Raw genomic sequence first — 25,132 nt, 5'->3', positions numbered from 1 at the left:
ATTGTTTATTTTTTATTTCCCAGATGAAAGATGAACGTTTTAAAACTCTCTTTGGCGCCTTTGGAACGTTAACAGACTGCATACTGAAGTTTACAACGGATGGAAAATTTCGAAAATTTGGATTTGTTGGCTTCAAAACGGAAGAGGAAGCACAAGCTGCTTTAAAACACTTCAACAAAAGCTACATAGACACCTCCAAAATTGCTGTAGGTATTATTGGGTAGTATTAATTTATTTTAAAGCATATATTCTACCATCTGTAATAATAGTCAGTTTTTGTCTATTCGGACTGTTTTGATTAAGGGGTGCGTCTGTTGGTGGATATATCTGCTGGGCAGAGTCTAGCGCATGTGGAGGCCATTGGGGCGTGGGGACAGTTGGAGCATATGACGTACGTATGGCTGCCATTGGTTGGTGGTGGCGTGAGGGTGTTGGTGGAGAACTAAAACAGCAGAAAGTAAGGGGAGCCCAACAACAGTGTGACCCTGGCTGGAGAGATTGTCTCCGTGAGGGATGGGGATGGCATGGGAGGGATGGGTGCTTTGGTAAAGATGGATAAAAAGATGGAATTGGTTAAGTATGGCAAAATGATGGAGACTATTGGTGAAGCCATTTGTGCTAAAAATGAAGATTTACTATTTTTGAATGAAAAAGCTATAGAAAAGCTGTGAGGTGAGTTAAAAGAATACCATCAGCGTTGATTCTATAGATGAAGATGATCACAGTTCATATTTTCCAGAGTTTCTACACAGTCAAATGTCAATGGGTATACAACCGCACAAACTTAGACTTCAGGAAGGAGCAGTTATATTGTTGCTACGAAACTTGAATCCTAAACAAGGACTTTGTCATCAACACGATTAGTAGTTAGGAAGCTGTTTTCTTCGACGATGTTGAAATTATTATAGGCAGATTTCAATGAAATAATGTTTATTCCTTGTATAATACTGAGCCTATCAACTTAACTCTGGAGAAAACAATTCCTGTTTAGACTTTCATGTTCTATAACTATAAACAAGTCACAAGGCCCGACTCTTGACACAATTTCTATTTATGTTCCTCGTTTTATTTATTTAGAGATACAGCAATTGTAAATAATCCTCTCAGTACTTAAATGAATTTAAGAAAAAAATAGGTCAAACCAAGCAATACACCAGCTGCAAAGAAATTGGTATATTGCGAAATGCAGGCTAACTGGTGAGAAAAATGTTGAGATCTGCTGTCACTTTACTAGTATTCATTGGGATTGCACATGGACAGCTTTATGTTTCTTTTTCCAGAGTGAGAAGTATTGATTCTGTTAAAGTCATTAGTGAAAGAATAACTACATTCCTGTATTTTAAGTAATTTGACCACAAATGATTTGTTAGTTGTAGTTATGCTGGTTTGATATCTCAAAGACCTCTCAATTCTTGATGGTGTTTAGCACGATGTTGCTGAAGATGTTGGTTCATTTCCACTGAGGTGTATATTCATAAACTTTATTACAAATCATACCTAATATGATGCAATCCCAATGAATACTAGTAAAGTGACAGCAGATCTTAACATTTTTCTCACCACAGTAGGCCTGCATTTTGCAATATACCAATTTCTTTGCAGCTGGTGTATTGCTTGGTTTGACCTATTTTTTCTTAAATTCATTTAAGTACTGAGAGGATTATTTACAATTGAATCATTTTCACATTTTGAAACACAATACTTCATCAACTGTGGTTTTCTTTTGTGTTGATTCCTTTCATCTGTAATATTCATACAACAACAACGAAGAGTGCAGGAGGCATGCCAGGAGCAGCACGAGGCACACCTAATAATGAGGTGTCAGCCTGGTGAAGCTACAACACAGGACGACTTGCATACCAAACAGTGGAAGCAGCATACAATAGACAGGGCGAAGTGATCCCACAACCAACGGATCAGATCTAAGCTCTGCAGTCTTGCCACATTCAGTTGTGAGTGGTGGTAGGCAATTAAATAACTGACAGGAGAAGGAGGCTCCACAAACATCCCCATCCTCAATGATGGGGGTGCCCAGCACATCAGTGCAAAAAACAAGGCTGAAACATTTGCAGTGATCTTCAGCCAGAAGTGCTGAGTGTATGATCCATCTCGGCCTCCTCCTGAAGTCCCCACCATCACAGCTGCCAATCTTCAGCCAATCCGATTTCACTCCACGTGATACCAAGCAACGACTGAAGGCACTGGATACTGCAAAGGCTATGGGCCCTGACAACGTTAGGACAATAGTACTGAAGACTTGTGCTCCAGAACTAGCCGTACCCCTAGCCAAGCTGTTCCAGTACAGCTACAACACTGGCATCTACCCGGCAATGTGGAAAATTGCCCAGGTGTATCCTGTGCACAAAAAGCAGGACAATTCCAACCTGGCCAATTACCACCCAACAGTCTACTCCTGATCATCAGTAAAGTGATGGAAAGGCTCGTTGACAGTGCTATCAAGTGGCATTTGCTCAGCAGTAACCTGCTCACTGATGCTCAGTTCGGGTTCTGCCAGGGCCACACAGCTCCTGACCTCATTACAGCTTTGGTCCAAACATGGACAAAAGAGCTGAATTCCAGAGATGAGTTGAGAATGACTGCCCTTGACATCAAGGCAGCATTTGACCAAGTATGGCATCAAGGAGCTCTAGCGAAACTGGAGTCAATTGGAATTGGGGAAAACTCTCCACAGGTTGGAGTCATACCTATCACAAAGAAAAATGGTTGTGGTTGTCGGAGGTCAATCATCTCAGTCCCAGGAGATCACTGCAGGAGTTCCTCAGGGTAGTGTCCTAGGCCCAACCATCTTCAGCTGCTTCATCAATGACATTCCTTCAATCATAAGGTCAGAAGTGGGGATGTTCACTGATAATTGCACAATATTCACCATTCACAACCCCTCGGACACTGAAGCAGCCCACGTCCACATGCAGCAAGACCTGGACAACATCCAGGCTTGGGCTGATAAGTGGCAAGTAACATTTGTGCCGCACAAGTGCCAGGCAATGACCATCTCAAGCAAGAGAGAATCTAACCATCTCCCCTTGACGTTCAATGGCATTACCGTCGTGGAATCCCCCACAATCAACATCCTCGGGGTCACCATTGACCAGAAACTGAACTGGACCAGCTACATAAATGCTGTGGTTACAAGAGCAGGTCAGAGGCTGGGAATTCTGCAGCGAGTAACTCTCCTCTTGTCTCCCCAATGCCTGTCCACCATCTACAAGGCACAAGTCAGGAGTGTGATGGAATACTGTCCGCTTACCTGGATGGGTGCAGCTCCAACAACACTCCCAAGAAGCTCAACACTATCCAGGACAACAGCCCACTTGATTAGCACCACATCCACACCTTCAAATTTCACTCCCTTCACCACCAACGCACAGTGGCAGCAGTGTGTACCATATACAAGATGCAGTGCAGCAACTCACCAAGGCTCCTTCAACAGCACCTTCTAAACCCGTGACCTCTACCACCTAGAAGGACAAGGGCAGCTGATGCATGGGAACACTGCCACCATCCTGACTCGGAACTATATTGCTGTTCCTTCACTGTCACTGGGTCAAAATCCTGGAACTCCCTTCCTAACGGTACTGTGGGGGTCCCTACACCCCAAGAACTACAAGAAATTAGCTTATCACCACCTTCTCAAGGGCAATTAGGCGTGGGCAATAAATGCTGGCCTAGCCAGCGCTGCCCACATCCCACGACTGAATAATGGAAAAAAAGTGCATTTATGCAGCATTGTGACAACATTGGTGCATTTTGTCCACAGCTACACACTACATGACTTAATTTCAAAAAATGACACTTTTTTTTTAAAAAAGGTGCCGTCCTCAAAATGTTTCCATTCTGCCACTGCATGCTGGTAATTTGTCTGTTTTTCTGCTCTGCTTGAATTATGAATAAAGAAGTCTCAAGCTATTTACTAAAAGACGTGGCATTTGAGAAAAACAATGGAACGCTTAACATGTAATTAATTATATGTTACAACTGCTCAGGACAAAGCCTGCAATCCAAATACATGATTTTGATTGCGGTGGGAGCAATGCACTGTCAATTCAGTCCCATCGCTCCACAGGTCGCATCATATATCTTTAAGCTTTCCAAATCAAAGAAAGCAGCAGCCGAATTGAAACAATCTAGTAACCCCTGAATGAGGTGAAATAAAACCAGGTATCTTTAGATATCAACAAATTAACTATTTTTAAAAAAACTAAAATCTTCAACACTGCTAAGATAAACCAATATCTAAAGATCTTATAACTTCTTTAAAAAAGTTAACTCCCGCATTCACATACATATACTCAAACTAACAGTAGTTTGGTTTTTAATTAGCTGCCCGAAAAAACAAAGTCTTTGCAGATTACGCTTCTGACGAATGGTCTTCTGATACAACACAGTAAAAGTTCACTTGCAGTCTTCCAAGGTCCTATGAGAAATTGGTCCACCCAGAGATAAGGGTTCAACAGTTCAGTTCGGCAGTTGTAATATTAAACTCTTCTACTGTGTTCATTCTTTAAGGAATTAATTTGGCTTGAAGCTTTTTCGAAGTTTGAGAGAGAAACTACCCAGGGTCCAAATTGACTTAGAGAGACCTCTCCTATTTCTTTCACGTGCTGGATCAGTCTGTCAACTGTGTCTCTGCTAGCCAGTTTCAAAGTCAAAATGGATACAGTGAAGCCCTGTTCTCCCTCTCTGTATGGTTGTTGCTGGGCAACTAAAATGCGCTTTGGCTTACAGTCTCTGGAGCTTGCTGCCTTTAAGAAGTACGGATCTTTTACAGCCTTAAAGACGGATCGTAATATTTCCCGAGGAGAAAATAAACACAGGATCATGACACAATACCACAGTCAATTTGGGACAGCCATAGTTTTGTCAAGCCTGTCAAACCCCCTTCCTGGTGATCAATGACAAGACTTGTTATATTTGTATTAATGTAGTTGGCCATTCACTGTAGTAGTAATTAGTTATTATAGAGCAGCTTCTCAATATCGAAGACACGAGATCAACCAGTACAAGATCCATGTTTTAGACATGAATCATAGTTGGAAAACTAGGAGAGCTTGGCCAAAATCATGAATTTTTAACGGCAGGGGTTGGGTTTTTAAAAAGGAGTTCCCAATTGTAGGATGACCTGGCTGAGGGCTTTACCACCAATGGTGTGGCATGGGTGCAGATGATCAGTTCAGAAGATGAAGGGGAAAAGACATATGATTGTAAGAGATTGCAGCGATAGAGTAAGTTGAGCGTGTGGAGGGAACTAAAGAGGACAACAAAGATTTTGAAATCAGTGCATTGATTGGCAGGTAGTCATTGTAGGTCAGCAAGGACAGTTCGGATAGATGACCACAATTTCATGGAGGACTATACATAGAAGCAGTTTTGGGTAATTTGGAGTTGATGGACATGGAGGATGTGAAACTTGAGCAGAAAATTGGGGACTTTGAGTCTTGAAGTAACAAAAGCGTGGATAAGGGTTTCAGGGGTGTCAGAGATGGGCAATGTTATGAAGGTGGAAGTAAGTTGTAATCGATTGGTATGCAGTTTTCAGTTCAACTCTGGGTCATGCAATGTTATATGCAGCCTGAATAAGTTGCTGGGAACAGAGCTACAGTTAGTAGCAAGGGAGAAGAGGTTATGGCACGAGCCAAAATCAAATGACATTGATTTTCTTCTTGTTCAGATGGAGGAAGTTTTGGCTTATCTATAACTGTCTTACAGTATGAAGAGTTGACGTTGAGAAAAGTGCCACTGCAGCTGAATGTTGTCCATATACATATGGTAGCTGTGGATGATGTCACTGAGGAGTAGCATATAGATGAAGAGGAGGGGCCAAAGTTAGATACCTGGGGATTTCCAAACGTGGCTGCATGGATGGAACGAGAAACTACAGGAGACGTGTGGCTGTTTTGAGCAGAAGGGAGTGGCAGTTCCATGAAGATGGATAGTGCAAGAGAGGCAGTGGAGGATGTTGGAATGGTTGACCATATTGAATTACACAGAGGGATTGATCAGAGCAAAGACTGACAAGGATTTCATGGGTAACTTTGACCACTTGCTCATAGCCTGTAATTAGCATTGTATCATTTATGTTGGGTTGTTTTAAAAATGCCCCAAATTAAGAAAACTCTTGAGCTGGGATTTTATGCTGGTGACGGGGGTCTCAAGGGGGTGTGGTGGGGGGAGAGAGGGGGGTAGGAGGGGGGGGAGAGGGGTGGGGGGGTCAGGGGTCTAGGGGGAGGGGAGGGGGTAGTGGGGGGGAGGGGAGGGGGCTCGGCGGAGGGAAGAGGGGAGGGGTGGTGTGGTGAAGGGAGGAGGGGAGGAGGTAAGGGGGAGAGGGGAGAAAAAGAGAGGGAAAAGAGTAAGGGGTATAGAGAGAGGGAAGAAGAGATCAAGATCACTCCTGACAGATGGACATCTATCTGGAATACTCTGCATCGCATCGTCATATGTGTGGGCAGAGATTGAGTACTAATGCAAGCAAAAACAATACCCTGTCTGTCACTGAATCAGTTTTCAACATAGTGATGAGAAAGTAAGTCAATAAATTAATTTTCTCTCAAGCTTCTTCACAAAAATGCACTTTTGTTGTCTTGATAGTCAGATACATTTTTAATGCCGTTATCTTTTGGAAATTGTCTCACCAGCCCCCTTTGTAAGACAAAAATTGTAATGTGGCACCCCACACAAAAAGGTTGGACAACCCTGGTCTAGACAGAGTACATAGGGAGAAATTGTCCTCGTTAGCGGGTCAGCAACCAGAGGGCACAAATTTAATGTGCTTGGCAAAAGAATCAGTGGAGACATGAGGGAAAATCTTTTAAAGCAGTGAGTAGTTAGGATCTGGAATGCACTGCCTGTGTGTGTGGTGAAGGCAGATTCAATTGTGGATTTCAGAAAGGAATTGAATAATTAGCTGAAGAGAGCGAATTTGCAGGGGTGTGGGGGAATGGCAAGGGAGCGGAACTAGCAGGGTTCCTCTTGCTCTGGCCTCCTTTTGTACTGTAACCATTCTATGATTTTATAAAATAACATCATCTATTACAGTATCCTCCATGAAAGTTGGAAAAACTAATCAAAATGTAAGAATACATAAAATCTGTTCATTGTTCAGTTTTGTCATGTCTGGCACATACATGATGGAGGCATGCATTATATACTTAATGGAATGAGTTGTTGAAGCAAATAGATGTGAATTCTGAGAATTCTTCACATACAGTTTGTAACTTCAATGGGAATGTGGCCTCTGCTAAGTTTCAAACTTGCTGTCAACGGGTGTGAAGGTAATGTTCTACTGCGACAACTTTGAGCTAACGCTGATCGTCTGTATTATAGGTGGAGTTTTGTAAATCATTTGGGGATCCAGGATTGCCCAGACCATGGAGCAAGCACTCACAGAAAAATCCAACTGGGCAAAATCCAAATAAAGCAAAAGAACAAAAATGTCAAACTGAAGGAAAGAAGGTATTTATTTTAAAAGTCCAATCCTCAATAAAAATCTAAATTAATGAATATAAAATGTGCACAAGTCACGAAGCTAGAAATTGATTTATTGCTAAGTTTTTAACAATTTAAAAGTGTTCAAAATTTTTGCTGTGAAGAATTACTGTTCTCAATAAGTATGCAGTTCCACTGTGCTGTGCATCATTTTGAGCATAAAGAAAGGTATACTTGGTATATGTAAGGTTGTATTGATTGCCAATAAGAAACGGCTATTTGAAATTAGTTCATTGGTGTAAGTGCAAGACTTGTCTCATACTAGCATATTTGGCTGCTTTGCTTTTATTGTAATCGGCTTCCGTTCTTTAGCAAAATTACTCTGGATTTACTTTATGGCTACCTATGCACAATGCAAAGAAGGTGGATATTCCTAGGTCTAGTCTTAATACTTCGCATTGTGAGAAAGCAGATATGCTTTGGAGAGATGCAGCTTGCTCGTTTAGAGCATTCCACTTTTAAAAATAGAAACCTTCCAAACAATTCTTAATTTTAAAACTCTGGAAAGAAACTGATGGGTGGGAGAGATCTTTACTTTATCATATGCCACATCAAAATGGCTCAACTTTTCCATCTTACGGTATGTGATGCCTGTTGGCTAAATTCCTAATAGCATCTGGGCCTGCATTAATGTCTTGCTGTATTATAGTTTAAATTTTGTTTCATCTTAAAGGGTTATATAATGGGCTAACTATTTTCCAGAATTCTTGATATAAATTACTTTTATTTTGTAAAAAAAGAACAATATTTTCTTTTAAATCCAGTTATTTTGTATAGTTTTTGAACTTTTCACGCAAGTTGTGTGGTGTACAGTATTGAAGTGTAATGTAGCATCTTTCCAACTATAATTTATTTCTAGTATCTGTAAATATTCCACATCCTCTAAATACAGAAGAATAATATTCATACGACAATTATTTTATGTGTGGTAAAATATCCTAACCAAGCATGGTAGCAAAAATCCTTATAAAATTGGAAAATCAAACTTCTATAACCGAAGAGTGCCATTGTTGGCAGCCTTGGTGTAACATGCCTTTTATAGAACTAGATCATTGATAGAGGGAGATAATGGTTGTAGGGTGGGAGTGGTGGTAAAATGAAGTTATCAGTGAGAGGCTGGTTTAAATTCCAGTATATTCAGAAATTAGAATCTAACTAGTTCTGCACCATTCTTGGATTCTGTTGAAACTGCTCAGTAATAATCAAAATTGCAATATAATCACAAGAAATGCTGGAACCACTCAGCAGGTCTGGCAGCATCTGTGGAAAGAGAAGCAGAGTTAACGTTTCGGGTCAGTGACCCTTCTTCGGAACTGACAAATATTAGAAAAGTCACAAGTTATAAGCAAGTGAGGTGGGGGTGGGGCAAGAGGTAACAAAGGAGGTCTAGATTGGACCAGACCACATAGCTGACCAAAAGGTCACGGAGCAACGGCAAACAATATGTTAATGGTGTGTTGAAAGACAAAGCATTAGTACAAATTCGGTGTTAATACACTGAATATTGAACAGCAGCAAGTGCAAACCTGAAAAAAACAGTGAGTAAGCAAACTGAACAAACTAAGATGAAATGAAATAAATGCAAAAAAAAAATTGTAAAAAATGTAAAAAAGAATGTAAAAAGAAAGAAAAAAAAAATCACTAAAAATGAAAGTAAAATGGGGGGCTGTCATGCTCTGAAATTATTGAACTCAATGTTCAGTCCGGCAGGCTGTAGTGTGCCTAATCGGTAGATGAGATGCTGTTCCTCGAGCTTGCGTTGATGTTCACTGGAGCACTGCAGCAATCCCAGGACAGAGATGTGAGCAGTGGGGAGTGTTGAAATGGCAAGCAACAGGAAGCTCAGGGTCCTGCTTGCAGACTGAGCGGAGATGTTCCGCAAAGCGGTCACCCAGTCTGCGCTTGGTCTCCCCAATGTAGAGGAGACCACATTGTGAGCAGCGAATACAGTATACTACATTGAAAGAAGTACAAGTAAATCGCTGATTCACCTGAAAGGAGTGTTTGCGGCCTTGCATAGTGAGGAGAGAGGAGGTAAATGGGCAGGTATTACACCTCCTGCGATTGCATGGGAAGGGGACGAGGTGGTGGGGGTAATGGAGGAGTGGACCAGGGTGTCGCGGAGGGAACGATCCCTTCGGAATGCTGACAGGGGAAGGGAGGGGAAGATGCGACTGGTAGTGGCATCACGCTGGAGGTGGCGGAAATGGTGGAGGATGATCCTTTGGATATGGAGGCTGGTGGGGTGAAAAGTGAGGACAAGGGGAACCCTGTCACGGTTCTGGGAGGGAGGGGAAGGGGTCGGACACGGTTGAGAGCCCTGTCAACCACAGTGGGGGGAAATGCTCGGTTGAGGAAAAAGGTCATATCAGAAGCACCGTCATGGAAGGTAGCATCATCAGAGCAGATGCGTCGGAGACGGAGAAACTGGGAGAATGGAATGGAGTCCTTACAGGAGGTAGGGTGTGAAGAAGTGTAGTCCCCTTCCCATGGCACCTTCCCCTGCAATCGCAGGAGGCGTAATACCTGCCCATTTACCTCCTCTCTCCTCACTATCCCAGGCCCCAAACACTCCTTTCAGGTGAAGCAGCGATTTACTTGTACTTCTTTCAATGTAGTATACTGTATTCGCTGCTCACAGTGTGGTCTCCTCTACATTGGGGAGACCAAGCGCAGACTGGGTGACTGCTTTGCGGAACATCTCCGCTCAGACCCCTGAGCTTCCGGTTGCTTGCCATTTCAACACTCCCCCCTGCTCTCATGCTAACATCTCTGTCCTGGGATTGCTGCAGTGTTCCAGTGAACATCAACGCAAGCTCGAGGAACAGCATCACATCTACCGATTAGGCACACTACAGCCTGCCAGACTGAACATTGAGTTCAATAATTTCAGAGCATGACAGCCCCCCCATTTTACTTTCATTTTTAGTGATTTTTTTTTTTTCTTTTTACATTCTTTTTTACATTTTTTACAATCTTTTTTTTGCATTTGTTTCATTTCATTTTAGTTTGTTCAGTTTGCTTACTCACTGTTTTTTTCAGGTTTGCACTTGCTGCTGTTCAATATTCTGTGTGTTAACACCTAATTTGTACTAATGCTTTGTCTTTCAACACACCATTAACATATTGTTTGCCGTTGCTCCGTGACCTTTTGGTCAGCTATGTGGCCTGGTCCAATCTAGACCTCCTTTGTTACCTCTTGCCCCACCCCCACCTCACTTGCTTATAACCTGTGACTTTTCTAATATTTGTCAGTTCCGATGAAGGGTCACTGACCCGAAACGTTAACTCTGCTTCTCTTTCCACAGATGCTGCCAGACCTGCTGAGTGGTTCCAGCATTTCTTGTTTTTATTTCAGATTTCCAGCATCCGCAGTATTTTGCTTTTATTGCAATATAATCACTTGTTTTTATGAGTGTATTACTCATCTGTTTAATATCTGATATACTTCACTTATTAAACTTTTGATACCGCAGACAGTTATGAAAGAAAAATTGTTCTAATATAGCTTGGATAAGATTCCATATTCTACGAGATGTATCTTCTAAACTTCGTGAATTTTGGCTTTGAAATAACTATTGTACACTATTTTTTGCAAAATAAATGTTGGAAAGTGATTGCTGACATGGGAATGCATGATGAACTATTGGGAAAAGTTGGAGAGGAGATAGCAGAAGTTCTGTCCGCAGATTTTCAATCCTCAAATATACAAATTGTGCTATGGGACTGAAGAATAGCCAATGTAACATCCTTGTGCAAGTGGGAAGGAAGGAGAAACCAGTACATGTGGAACATTATATCAAAATTTGCTGATGAGACAAAAGTAGAAGGTTTGCCAAATGGTGAGGAAGTACTGTAAAAATTCCTGAAGGCACATGTATGATGATGATTGGACAGACAGGTGGCAGGAATAATTAAATTTGGATAAGTGCAAGATAGTGCATTTTAAGGAAAAATAAAACAAGGAATGGGAGTATACATTTAATGAAAAGACACTGAAGCGTGTGAATGTCCGGAAAGACCCTACAGGGTGTGAATGACTGGAAAGACCCGACAGTTCATATACATAATACTCAGAGGATGAATATGCAGTTAGATTGGCAAAAGAAAAGTCTAGGGAAATTTTTGTGTCCTATGTTGGCCAGATTTTGCTGGAGTGGCGCATCTCATGATGTGCCTTTTTAGTTAGACTTGCTTGTGTATGTTTAGGTTTTAAAACATTTTTGCCCAAAGTTTCTGGAAGTATGAGCTGATAACGGAGTAGTGAGGCCAGAAGAGCATCTGGGTCCTTGGTGAACAACAGGACAAACTGTATCTCCTTAACCAATGAGATTTAGGATTGAGAAATTAATGGAGGAAGGACTGAGCAGGAAGGTGAATTAGAGTAGATGAATTCAGTGTCAAATCAAGTACAGAAAGAGAAATAAAGAGGGTGAAAAGAAAGATTGGATTGAGAGAGGAAAAAAGAGACAGAAAGGAAAAGTAAGATTTTTTAATATCTCCTAAAACAATTCACAACCTGAAGGAATGAGACTCCACATTTAATTACTATGAGGGCAAGAGAGGTTGATTGGCAGTCATTAACAATTATCACTAAATAAATAAAAATAAGTAAACAATTAAAACTTTGTTAAAAGATTACTTCTGCTATTCATTGCTAGACTTAACTTTATGTGGCAACTTTAATGGGCAATTAATGTGCAAATGCAACAATTTATTGAAAATCACAACAAAGTTAAGCATGAGAGGCCGTTTTCACAAAGCTACCGACAGCGCAACTTGTGATTTGCAATTCACAAGGTATCTCTTACTTGCTGCAAGTTCCTGTCCAATTTGTACATTATTAAATGTCTTTCACACACTGTTATTTTTTTCATTGAGATTGTGTGCAAGAGTAAAGATGTACTGATGAATTTAAACAAAGTATTAGTTAGGGCATGGAGTTCCATGTCCAGTTTTGGGAACCCCATATTAGAAAAGTCATTAAAACCATTGAGAACAAACACATAGATTCATTAGGATGATGTCAGTGATGTGATAAGTGTGCGGTATTATAAGGAGAGAATTGAGATAATGTGACGATTTCTTACCGGCTTTTAAAATAATGAGTTTTGATAGAATGAATAGAGAACTACAATTCCCCTCTGGGGAAATTATGATGGTCATCAATTTAAAGGGATTACAAAGAGAGTGAGGAAAAATGTTGGGAAAATCTCAATGCAGAGGGTTGCTGAAGCAGGCATGCTTTGCCACAGGGAGTGGGTGAGGTAAACACTATTTCATCTTCTAAGGGATGTTCATTTGAAACTGAAAGGTACAGGCTATGGAAAGGTACTAGGATTAATTTTGAATTGCTTTAATAAAAAGCTGTCAGAGATATAAGGTGTCAAATGGCCCCCTTCAGAGCAGTAAGCTTGTGGTTCTATAGGAAACCTTCTATGAATGGATTTTGTTGTGATATAGTTGAACGTTGCTGGACATTGTTGTGATATTTGACAACAAGTTTAAACTTTAGCTCTTATGTTCTTAGTGTACAAACTTATTTTATTAGTCTAGGATAACCAGAAATGAAGGCTTTTCTGGATGTACTGGGCAAGAATCTGATGGAATAAACTTTTCCAACACAGAGTCAGAACGACAAGGAGGCCAATCAGTCCATCGAGTCCATGTCGGCTCTATGGAGAGCAATCCTGGCATTCCCATTCCCCCCACTCTATCCCCGTAGCCCTATAAGTTTATTTCCCTCAAGTACCCATTGAATTTCCTTTTGAAATGACTGACTGTCTTCTCTTCCACCACCCTCGTAGGCAGCAAGTTCCAGGTCATTTGTACTTGGGTTTTGCATTTTATTATGTTTGAATTTTGTGTAAGAACTTTAATGGTATTTGGTGGCAGAATCTGTGTATTGAAATATTTCAAGTAAGGTCTTTTCTAGTATGGCCTGTTTTAAAAACGATATAATACCTATGGTTTAAGAGCCAATAAAATTAGGTTTAATGGCTTTTAACTCATGGCTTGCCTTTAGTAATCAGTTGAAAAGTGCAATAAGGAAAAACACACTTAAAATTTCCAAATTTGCCATTATAGGACAAAAAGAAACTTGTCATTGAAGAGCTGGAACACGTGAGTAGAAATTTTAATTTGTCTTTGAATACATTGATTCTCAATCCCTGTTAATTTATATACAACTTTTGTACTGGAAACCTGACTTGGCTTCATCTTTTCCTAAAGCTGAAGGAAGATGAGGAGTTTGATGAATTTGTGGCTGTACACCAGAGCCGTTCCAGTGCACCGACCTGGACTAATGATACTTTACCTGCAAAAAAAGAAGAGGCTAGGAAGGTGGTTGATTATCTGAACTTTGATTCAGAAGATTCTGAAGAACTGAGTGAGGAGCAGGAGGAAGATATCAAAGGAACAAAAAGTGAATACATTAGATTTGATTGTTCATGTCCCATTCTTATAGTTTGTGGTTTTATCGCTTTTTTTTCAGATACTCATGTAATCAACATTTAGTATTCCTGTTTATATCCTGTGCTTGTCAGAGGTCAGGTTTCAGACTGTCTTGGAGCTGATTCACCACCACCCCCACCACCCCTTTCCTCAGTGTATCTTCAATTTACTTGCCTCTTGACAGTTTCATTAGCTCTCAAGCGAAGTCACGTTGCTCTGAATTTTTACTCTATCTGATGAAAAGGGACAGAAGAGTGGAAGTAGGATTGTGATCACTTTGTACCTAGAGTACAAGAACTTGATCTGTGATTGCCCACATAGTAAATTGGCATCCCATTTAAGGAAGACAGTGAGTGGAAGATGAGCTTTTTTTCCCCCTGTTGAATGAAAGAATCTTTAGTCTAGGATTTGGATAACAATTGTCTGCTTGTAGTATGTAAACTTGCTTTAAAAAACCTGTTTTTCCTCTTCCAGGCAAACAAAAACAAACACACAAAAATGTTGCATTGAAAAAAGAACTATCTGACATGGATTACTTAAGATCAAAAGTTGTTCAGGCTGAAGGCGAGAAATCTGAAAGTCATGATGAAGAATCTGAGGCTAATGGCGAAAATAAGCTAAAGTCATCCATTGAGGGAAATATACTGTTGCATACAGATAGCGATTATGAAAGTGGGGGAAAAAAGCTAGAGAAATCGGCACCAGCATGGAGGAAGAAAAAAGAACTGGAGGTTTGCAATTTTTTCCATTTGAAGTTTGTTAGTATTTCTTAATTCTATCAAAAAAATATTTTTAATATAACTCCCTTTGTTCAAGGTCCTCAAGGTCTCCAAGGTCCTTTTGCCAAAATTGATCATGCCGCTTGTTTGTCATCCTAGAGGGTGTCTCTATGTTGCTTTATTTAAAAACTTTACCTAGGTATTTGCATAATTGTAAACATCTAATCACTACAGATTTTACTTTTGAGAAGTCTGGGAATTCAGATTTATTGAGATATCTTCACTCTGCATTTTAAAGAACTCATTCACAAATTTTCTTCAATTTTAGGTATTTTATCAAACTTAAGGAATTCTGTACTATTTGACTAACTTTAAACAGACTAAACCTTGCATTATATATTTGATTCCAACTTATGCATACAGTCAAATGTGCTATTGCTTTCATACAAGTGTAAATACCTTATGAAAAATGAAATGGGACATTAATAGATTTTGCACTCTTTACTCTGATTAGTACTTTATATTTCTTTTCAGAAACAAACCCACCAACAACCTACTACGCTGCATACTTTGAAGCTGCGAGGGGCTCCCTTCAATGTGAAAGAGGTGCTGATCATACGTGATTTGTCTTTTCTGTTGCACTGAAGTTTAGTTCCTTATGTGAGCAAGTGTCTGCATTGTTGGACAGAGGCAGAGGACAAATGTATGTAAATTTGAGTAGTTTCTCCCTACATTTTGTGTAGGTAGTGATAAATTTCTTTTAAATTTCATTATAAGTAACTGACACAAATTACATAAACAGTGTTTTAATCTGGTTAAAAGAAGCTTTGCTGAATGAGCCTGTAATATTTCCTGCCCATACACAGATAAAATTTTTATTAACTGTCAGTGAGAGAAAATGTAGCCTTCATTCATTTTGATAAAATTTGAATTTGGAAACTTATGAATTAAATGAGCATTAAAGTTGAATCCAGAGTATCAGTCCATGGATTGAGTTTGTCTGTACATTTCATATTATGCACTAATCTCTCTCTAGAAACAAGTAAGAGAATTCTTTGTTCCGACGAAACCTGTGGCTATCCGAATTGTCAAAAATGCTAATGGCAACACAACAGGTTTGAAACTAATTCACGTTTTCCTTTATGAAGTATTTTGCTTTGGGGAGTGATGCTGCTTTTTTAAAATCAGTCTGACAAAGAAGGAATGATGCTTTCATATTGAGCTCCATTTTTGCAACATTAGGAACCTTAAATGTTTGTGTTTGTGTTGCATATAAAATGGAACCCACCAATTATCTTGGACTTCAAAACTAGCTTACTATACAATGGGAAAATGGCAGATTATTTTGTTGATTTAGTATGTATTGTAGAATGTATGTTATGTAGAGTTTGATATCCATTTTCTGTTCAATTCCACAGAAATAACTTCCTTTACGTTAAATAAAATTTCACTGAATAGCATTAGAACAGTAAAAAGAATCCTGCTCTGCAACTGTTGAGCAAAATAATTCTGAATTTTGAATAAAAATAAAAAGTGCTGGAAATACTCAGCACGTCTGGCAGCATTTATGAAGAGAGAAACAGAGTTAACGTTCACAGACTTGAAAACTCTTTCTCCACAGATGCTGCCAGACTTGCTGAGTATTTCCAGCACTTTCTATTTTTATTTCAGATTTCCAGCATCCACAGTATTTTGCTTTTATTTTATTGAATTTCAAAATTGTTTTCTTTTACTATATTCCATTTTATGTGGGTTTGGGAGAAAAAATTGCTTTCATTTAATACCACGTCTTTTTAGATTAAAGAACTTTAACTAGTCACAAGCCTCAGTTGTTGTTGTTATAGTTGCTAATTTTGTGTCATCATAAATGATCTGTTCATTTAAATATATATGTGTGTGTGTGCGCGCGTTCAAATTGCAAGCAGCGTATTCTGCAATCTTGCAAGAGTGTCATTTTGCATCAGGCAGGTTGAGTAGACCGTTTCTCTGCTGCTTTTGATATTGTTGACCACTTCATTTTCCTCTACAGTCTACCTCCATTGCACTGCCATTCATGTCCACTTAAAATCTGTCTCAATGCAGTTACCGTATCTTCTCAATAGTTTCTCTCCTTGTGTCCACACAGCATTTCTAGAGCTACATCTTTGGACCTATCCTATTCATCTTCTATGTGCAGTCTATTGAAATGTACTCCATTAGCATCAGGTGATAGATTAGATTAGATTAGAGATACAGCACTGAAACAGGCCCTTCGGCCCACCGAGTCTGTGCCGACCATCAACCACCCATTTATACTAATCCTACACTAATCCCATATTCCTACCAAACATCCCCACCTGTCCCTATATTTCCCTACCACCTACCTATACTAGTGACAATTTATACTGGCCAATTTACCTATCAACCAGCAAGTCTTTTGGCTTGTGGGAGGAAACCGGAGCACCCGGAGAAAACCCACGCAGACACAGGGAGAACTTGCAAACTCCACACAGGCAGTACCCGGAATCGAACCCGGGTCCCTGGAGCTGTGAGGCTGCGGTGCTAACCACTGCGCCACTGTGCCGCCCCACACATGCAGATAAAACACTCCACTCTGTCCTTTGCCACTACTGGCTGTCAAAATACTTTCCAACAGGTTAACTGACTACTCTAGGTGAGTCATAATTTCCTTCATCTCGGAATCTTCAAAATAAAAGCCATTTATTAGTGACGTCCCTTCTCTTCAATACCTATGTGCCTTTGGCTGAACTGAGTCAATATCTCTGGCTGCCCTCTCTGGCTAAATCAGATGGTACGCAATCTTGGCATCCTGCTTAACCCTGATTTCAGCTTTTTACTCCATGTCAAGGCAGTTGTCAAGTTTGCAGTCTTCCATCTCTATAACATTGCTTGGTTACATCTCTCTCTAACCCACTTTTGGTACCTTTTTAATCAATGGCTTCATCACCTTAAGGTTTGACTTATGAGAAACCTTTCTCACTGGTTTCCCTCTGTACCTGACACAGAATTCAGTCACCTGTGTCTGGTTCAACACGCAATTTTGCACACTCATCATCCTTGTTCTTGGCAAGCTCCATTGGCTCTCCATGTGTCCCATTTAACTGATTTTCATAGCCTTGTCCTAATATAATCCCTTGATCGTATTAGCGCACGTGAATTTAACAATCTTCCTCAGATACATGTCCCTGCTTACCTGTCTCCAGATTACATTTTATTTCCTATTTCCTCTACTTTAGCATTAAAGCAAGGTTTTTCTATGTCCATGCTCCCTAAAGTTTTATCCAAAGTATAAAGTACCTTTGCTGTTCTCCACCTTTTATCTACCTTTTTAAAACCCATTTTATATTGAGGGATCTTTCTTCTCCTTACTACATTTCTTTTTTTTCTGATTGATGTATTTTTAAAAATTCCTCCTTGTTAAGCATTCTAAGATGCTGTTTATGTAAGCACCATTGCAAAATATGCATTGTTGTCCTTGGCTGTCTGATTTTTATGGGAGGTAGCACGGCCTGATTTGAACATATTCTCACGGTACTCACAAGTACACAGGTTAGCAACGTTTTGACGTTAACTAATTCCTTTCTTTTTATTTGTTCATTGGACGTGGACATTGCTGGCAATGCCAGCAATTATTGCCCTTGAGTGTGAAATAATTATTTTACTACACAAATCAATTTGTTTTCACAACCTTTTCTGTCCATCTCTTCTCTTTTCCCTCCCAGGCACCCAACCCAAATCCTGGGTCAATTTATTGTCAGACTACTGATCCAGCTGCTTCATACTGGTAATTAAGTACAGCTCCCTGATCAAAGTTGTTCTTGCTGCTCAGCACTGTGCGTGATGCATTTATCCAAGAGACAGCTTGGAGCAATGTGTAATTTCATTTTTTTTATACATCTATATCAATTTTTTTTCTTTTACATAATTTAATTGTTTGACAACCTTGACTTTGATATTTGCATTCCACCTTTTTGCGATATCCCTAAATCTGCCTTTATCTTATGGTATATTGTATCTTTCATTGTTGATACCACAAAGACTGCAGGCATCAATGGAACAGGTTCAAATTTATTCCAACAGAGTGCATCTGGTTGACAATTCAGTGCCAATCCATTGGACTGGACTGGAAATGAGCTATTTACTGAAAAAGTAAACTTTCTTTCCACCTTTTCCTCCTTTTAAGATACTCATTAAAGCCTACCTTTTTGATGAAGCTCTTGGTCACCTGTTGCAATGTCTCCTCCTTTGTCTAAGTGTCTATTTTTAAAAATTTTATTACACTCCTGTGAAGCACCTTGAGACGTTTAACTACATTAAAAGTGCTATGTAAATTCAAGTTGTTGAATTCAACACAGTTGTATTCTTCTAAGAGACAAGGTAGGTGATTCTATATTATTTCCATTCATAACTTCAGTTTTGTCTGATTGTTGGACTTGCTTCTTTTCCAGGTTATGTATTTGTAGATTTTCAGTCAGAGGATGATCTTGAAAAGGCGTTGAAAAGGAATAAAGACTACATGGGTAAGTGGTTTGACTTTTGCGAGACCATAGCGCCTGACCTGTAACCCGCCCTTGTACAGTAGAAAGATAACTGCTCAAGTTGTAATGTCTGGAATAGTGTTAATACTTTTTTAAAGTTTGACCTCAAATATTTCCTGCTTTGGTTAAAGGTGGAAGATATATTGAGCTTTTTAGGGAGAAAAATGCACAAAGAACTAAACCAGGTAGAAAAGATGACCAAAAATGGCTAAAAAGGGAAAAGAAAGAAGGTGAGGAGGAAGAGGATATCTCTGACTCCGGAAGATTGTTTGTTCGAAATCTTCCGTATACCTGTACAGAAGAAGACTTGGAGAAAGTATTTTCTAAATATGGTAAGTAGCTAATATGCTTTCCTCTGGAAGTGTTATTATCAAACACATCTATTGCAAAAAGTGAATTTTGTTTTTAAAAAAAACTGCTTTGAAAAATTGTGTGTAATTGTACTTTCAAGCAGAATTGTCAATGATTTTAGGAATAGGAGCAGATCATTTGGCCCTCAAAGCCCATTCTGCTGTGGTGTTACCTATGACAACTTGAACTTTTTAATTTAAATTTCCTTCAGTCTCTCCTGATAATCCTTATTTCCGAAGTGAAAATCTCTCTCATACCTCAGTTGATATTGCCTGTGACTTTCTGTTGCTGTTCTCATTACCATTTGTGGGGAAAAAGTTTGAATTAACTTTAAGCCAATTCCCTTCTTACAACACGTGTTCCTTATCTACTGTCAATTACTTGCATTATATTTAAATACCTCAATGGGTCTTTTAAAGTGAGGTAATAATGTACCTTAATTCTGTAGTTGACTGCAATTGTACATCAAGTAATTCCAACCAAGTATGTCCAGTGTTGTTACTAAGGGCATTAGGCCTATCAAACCTGAACCTTTATAGTCACCATTGCCTGATGAGCTTCAGCTGTTCTAAGTCACTGTTACTAACGGACTTCTTTTTGTTTACCAGCTATTCGAGTGTTTCAGGAATGTTTCTATTTTCAGTACCCTGTGTTATTCTACTTCGGCAGACCAGTTCCTAATTTTGTTTGGATTCAAAGAAAAAGCCACAAGTCAGAGCAAATTTAATTGTGTTGTCACTTATAACCTTGATTCGTTCCTTGGAAATAGTAACACAGGGAGCCCACTGATGTTAACCAAGTGAACTGTAAAACTGAAATGTAGAATGAAGACTGTATTGTTAGCGCTTTAGTACCTGGTCCAAAATTGCATCATGGCACAATTTTCCAGCTCTACCTTGTTCACATAGGAGGCATCAACATGCTAAGGAGGAGAGTCAGGACAAACAATAAAACTCAAACCTTACATTGAGGGAAAGTATGTAATTCTGTAACTCAGCCACAATTTCACCATGCTCCTGATACAAGCAGTGGCAAAGTTTGATTACATTGCAGTACAGAGGCACTCGGCTTCTATGTACCAGGTGAATAGTTAGCAGTATGTGTGCGTAAAGGTGAGGGCTTGCCCTGGTACCCAAAAATGCCCCGAGAGTCGGATGTCTTGTATAAACAAGCGATCTTTATTTACGAGCATGCAAGGAGAAGTCCTACTCTCACGAATGATTGTAGCGGTTGTGCTAGTACATTGTTCCAATAGTCATTTTATACAGTTTAACATGAGATTTACTTGATGAACTGTTTTGCTAATTACATCAGCTCCCATCTATTGCCTTCCCTGATCTCATCCTGCCTTGGTTATATTATTAACCTTGTCAACCTCTTGATTACCATATTCATAGGATTCTTGGGTATTCATATAATTCGGGTGCTCCCCCTCCTGAGCTCATTACATTCTGATTGGGTATTCATATAATTCAGGTATCTAGCAGGCAAGCTTCCTTAAGTTACAGGAACCTAAGTTACGTCAAATATCCCATGATCCCCATACGCCAGCCTCCCCTTACAATGTGAGAAGGCATTTAATAAATGCTTCAATTTATCTGAAGTCAGCGGAGGTTTAAAGTAGAGAGGATTATGATAATAGCACTTTTAACAAGGTGCGAAAAGCCTATTGAATTGCCTGAAATAACCAGCGCACTTAATATGTTGTAAGTGGAACCTTCATAATTGACTTCTATGCTGATGGGAATGGTTATGGGAACTTAGATTTTTTATAAATGCAGAAACGTCAGCAGTTGCAGCAGCTTGAGCACTGGGTTTCAGAACTTGAGCAGCAGCTGGCATCACTGTGGTGCATCTGTGAGTTTGAGAGCTTCGTGGATAGCTCGCTCATAGATGTGGTCACCCCACAGCTTAAGAGTATGCAGGAAGAAAGGGAATGCATGACTGCCAGGCAGTCAAACAAGAACAGGCAGGTAGTGCAGGAGTCCCCTGAGTGCATCTCATTGTCCAACTGATATTCAGTTCTGAATACTGAGGAAAGTGATGGTTCATCTGGGGAGTGCAGCCAAGGCCATGGTACTCCGGGTTGCTCAGCTGTATAGTGGGGTACAAGGAAGACTGGAAGAGTGATAGTGATAGGAGATTCAATAGTCAGTGGAACAGACAGGCATTTCTGTGGCTGCAGATGTGAATCTGGGATGGTGTGTTGCTTTCCTGGTGCCAGGATCAAGGATGTCACTGGCTGCAGAGCACCTTGAGGGGAGAGGTGAAGGGCCAGCAGTTCTGGTTCACGTTGGTATCAATGACCATGAGTAGGAAGAGAGATGTGGTTCTGCAGAAAGACTTCAGTGAGTTAGTTAAGAAATTAGCAAGCAGGACCTCAAAAGTAATAATCTACGGATTACTCCCAGTACCACATGCAAGTGAGTATAGAAATAGGATAGTGCAGATGAATGTGTGGCTGGAAAGATTATGCATGAGGGAGGACTTTAGATTCCTGGGACACTGGCACCAGTTCTGGAGAAGATGGGACCTGTACAGGCCAGACAGGTTGCACCTTAACCCAGCTGGGACAAATTTGCTTGCGGGGTGATTTGCTAGTACTATTGGCGTTGGTTTAAACTAACTTGGCAGGGGTGTGGGAATCAGGAGATAATACAAGAGAGGAACACAGAGAATTCGAAGAGGCAGATAGCAGTAGAGTAGGAAATAGCAAAATATTGGGGTGGGTGAGAGTGTTAGAGAGTACTAGAGAAGGGAGTAATTCTGTATTAGATGGGAGTGGAATGCAAGGACAGGATTACAATGCATGTGTGTAAATGCACAAAGTGTGGTGAATAAGGTTGGTGTGCTACAAGCATAAATAGCAGTATGGGAAAATGATGTAGTGGCAGTAACAGAAATGTGGCTTAAAAATGGTGAAACTGGCTGCTTAATATAAAAGGATATAAAGCGTTCAGAAAAGATAGAGCCATAGAGTCATTTACGACACAGGAGGCCGCCATTTGGTCTATCGTGCCCTTGCCGACTCTTCATAGAGCTATGCTGTCAGTCATCACACTTCAGGAAAGATGTGCGGGTCCTTGAGAAGGTGCAGAGGAGATTTACAAGAATGGTTCCAGGGATGGAGGATTTTAGTTACAAAGTTAGGTTGGAAAAGCTGGGTTTGTTCTCCTTCGAACAAAGGAGATCGAGGGGAGATTTAATAGAAGTGTACAAGATTATGACCGGCTTAGGTAAGTCAGACAAGGAAAAACTGTTACCATTAAGAAATGGTATAAGGGCTAGGGGGACACCGATTGAATGTTTTGGGCAAAAGATGTGGGGGAATATGAGGAAGCACTTTTAGTTTACGCAGCAGGTGGTAATGGCCTGGAATTCGCTGCCCACGAGGCTGGTGGAAGCGGAGATGATCAGTGACTTCAAGGGGAACTTGGACGGCCACCTCAGGGAAATAGATTTGCAGGGCTATGGAGATCGAGCCAGGGAGTGGGACTGACTGTATAGCTCCGTGGAGAGCCAACATGGACTTGATGGGCTGAATGGCCTCCTTCTGTGCCATAGTTGATTCTATAACTGAGTTATAGCTATTGCCTGATGCACTTCACATGCAAATTCACCTTTTTGAAATGTTTGATTTGACATATAAAAATCAGAGAATTAAATGCATTAAAAAGTCATTTAAAAAAATAATTTAGAGTAATGCATTTCTGTTCAACACTAACAGGACCATTATCGGAGATTCACTTTCCTATAGACAGTCTGACCAAGAAACCAAAGGGATTTGCCTTCATCACTTATATGATGGCTGAACATGCTGTAAAGGCCTTTGCTGAATTAGATGGTGAAGTGTTTCAGGTAAGGTTGTAGTAATTCTACTTAAAATTTGTGATTCACGTACAGTTAAGAGTTAGATTTATAAATCAATAAAATGCTTTATAACCCAGCCGTGCAACAAAATGAAGTATATTATCCTTTCACCAGTTCTGTGATGATGTAATTCTACAGTTCTGTAAGATATGAAGAGTTGAATAGGATTCCAGGATGTGAGAGAGAGGGCTGAATTTTATTTGCACGCTGCACTTCGCAGTGGTGCTCTTTGAACTTGGCGGCGTGGCTGCACTCAGCGCCTGCTGCAGAGCCCCGTGATATTGCGCGCAGGGGCTCATTCGCATCACTGCAACGCGCCGTTCCATCCACCCGCACCCCACCTACTGCATATTACATTGGGAGAGGCAGGACATCCGGCGCAGTGAGGGACCTTTTGTGAGATATGTAGCAGGTGCTGGGGCCCTACTTTAAGTGTCCCAGCACCTGCTTCCTGACAGCTGCCAAAGAAATACTTAGCTCACTATTGAAGAGTGGGGCTGCTGTCAATCTAGCAGCAAAGCAGAAAGTGCTGGAGAAACTCAGCAGGTCAGGCAGCATCTGTGGAGAGAGAGAAGCAGGGTTGACTTATAGGTCTGTGACCAAGTTCACAGACCTGAAAGTTAACTCTGCTTCTCTCTCCACAGATGCTGCCAGACCTGCTGACTTCCCCAACACTTTCTGATTTGCTGCCACATAGTTACCCTGCCGTGTCCCAGTGTCTTGTGAAGTTGTGAATCTCTTCTTCCACTCAAGTGTAAGATTCCTTCTTGTAGGTGTGCTGCACCAGGGTGAATAATCTTAATTTTGCACTTACCAGGATGTGAGACTTAAATGTACCATAAAAGGGAAACACTTAACAGAAGTAAAACTATAATTGAAGAATATCTACATACTATGGGCTTCTAATCATCTGACTGAAAGGCTGCAGACTAATATGCATTTGGAATCTGTATTCATTTCTCCGCTAACTGAAAATACATGTAACTGCGATTAAACGATCTTTGTAAAGAACCAGGGAAATGTGTTCATAGTCTATCTGCATTGCCAACTAGAAATATCACATCAATAATTATGATCAGCTGCTGCAGAAGCAAAGTGTATATGAGCATGTGTCAATGTGTAATAGATGAAAAACCATGGCAACATCATAGATTTCCTCACTAGTCCTGCATTGGTTTTCAAATGTGTGCAAGAAAAACCTTGCAGCCAGAAGTTAGAGCAGTTACACTGTGGAGTCACCTTTACATTTAAAGGACCATACCAGAAACCAAGGATGGCAGAGGGGTGCTCAAGGGTGGCTCCACAGTTCAGCAGTGCCTCCCTGCTCACACTCCTCCAGGCTGTGTGGGTAAGGTGGGAGGTCTCCAGCGATGGTAAAAAGAGGCCCTCCCGCTTGACCAAGCTAACCTGGCTGGAGGTGGTAGGGGAGGTGAGTAGCTATGGGGCCATCCGGTGTCAAAGGGTCCATTGTCGGAAGAGGATGTACGATCATTCCCCCAGCCACTGGGCCCCCCCCAGGCCTCGTGCACGCAGAGGACAACCGCCAAAGTCATTCACAGACAAAGGGCAATCAGATCAGCAGCCTTCCTCGAGTCAGGCTGCTAGCGCAGAGGTTGCACCAAGAAGGAGCACTCTCAAGTGTTTAGAGCGAACACATTGACACATGACAATTCATGAGTGTCACAGCAATGTAAATAC

At 40.5% G+C, this 25,132-nt stretch overlaps 1 protein-coding gene across 10 annotated transcripts in view; it reads left to right on the top strand.

Moving 5' to 3' along the window:
* Nucleotides 1-25,132, top strand: part of rbm19 (RNA binding motif protein 19) — a 308,924-nt gene that overhangs the window by 2,014 nt on the left and 281,778 nt on the right. For all 10 annotated transcript variants that reach the window (XR_010977276.1, XR_010977275.1, XR_010977274.1 and 7 more), the window contains exons 2-11: nucleotides 24-206; nucleotides 7,342-7,470; nucleotides 13,591-13,626; nucleotides 13,735-13,927; nucleotides 14,431-14,687; nucleotides 15,210-15,281; nucleotides 15,712-15,790; nucleotides 19,124-19,195; nucleotides 19,345-19,545; nucleotides 23,292-23,422. Coding sequence is in view for 5 of the 10 variants with exons in the window: in XM_068055148.1 (XP_067911249.1) it covers nucleotides 24-206; nucleotides 7,342-7,470; nucleotides 13,591-13,626; nucleotides 13,735-13,927; nucleotides 14,431-14,687; nucleotides 15,210-15,281; nucleotides 15,712-15,790; nucleotides 19,124-19,195; nucleotides 19,345-19,545; nucleotides 23,292-23,422 (1,353 nt within the window). In the remaining 5 variants the exon portion in view is untranslated. The remainder of the gene's footprint in view (nucleotides 1-23; nucleotides 207-7,341; nucleotides 7,471-13,590; nucleotides 13,627-13,734; nucleotides 13,928-14,430; nucleotides 14,688-15,209; nucleotides 15,282-15,711; nucleotides 15,791-19,123; nucleotides 19,196-19,344; nucleotides 19,546-23,291; nucleotides 23,423-25,132) is intronic.

The sequence above is a fragment of the Heterodontus francisci genome, chromosome 23 (assembly GCF_036365525.1).
Source record: "Heterodontus francisci isolate sHetFra1 chromosome 23, sHetFra1.hap1, whole genome shotgun sequence".
Lineage (NCBI taxonomy): Eukaryota > Metazoa > Chordata > Chondrichthyes > Heterodontiformes > Heterodontidae > Heterodontus > Heterodontus francisci.
Note: the sequence above shows the minus strand (reverse complement) of the source record. Positions and strands in the feature narration are given on the sequence as shown.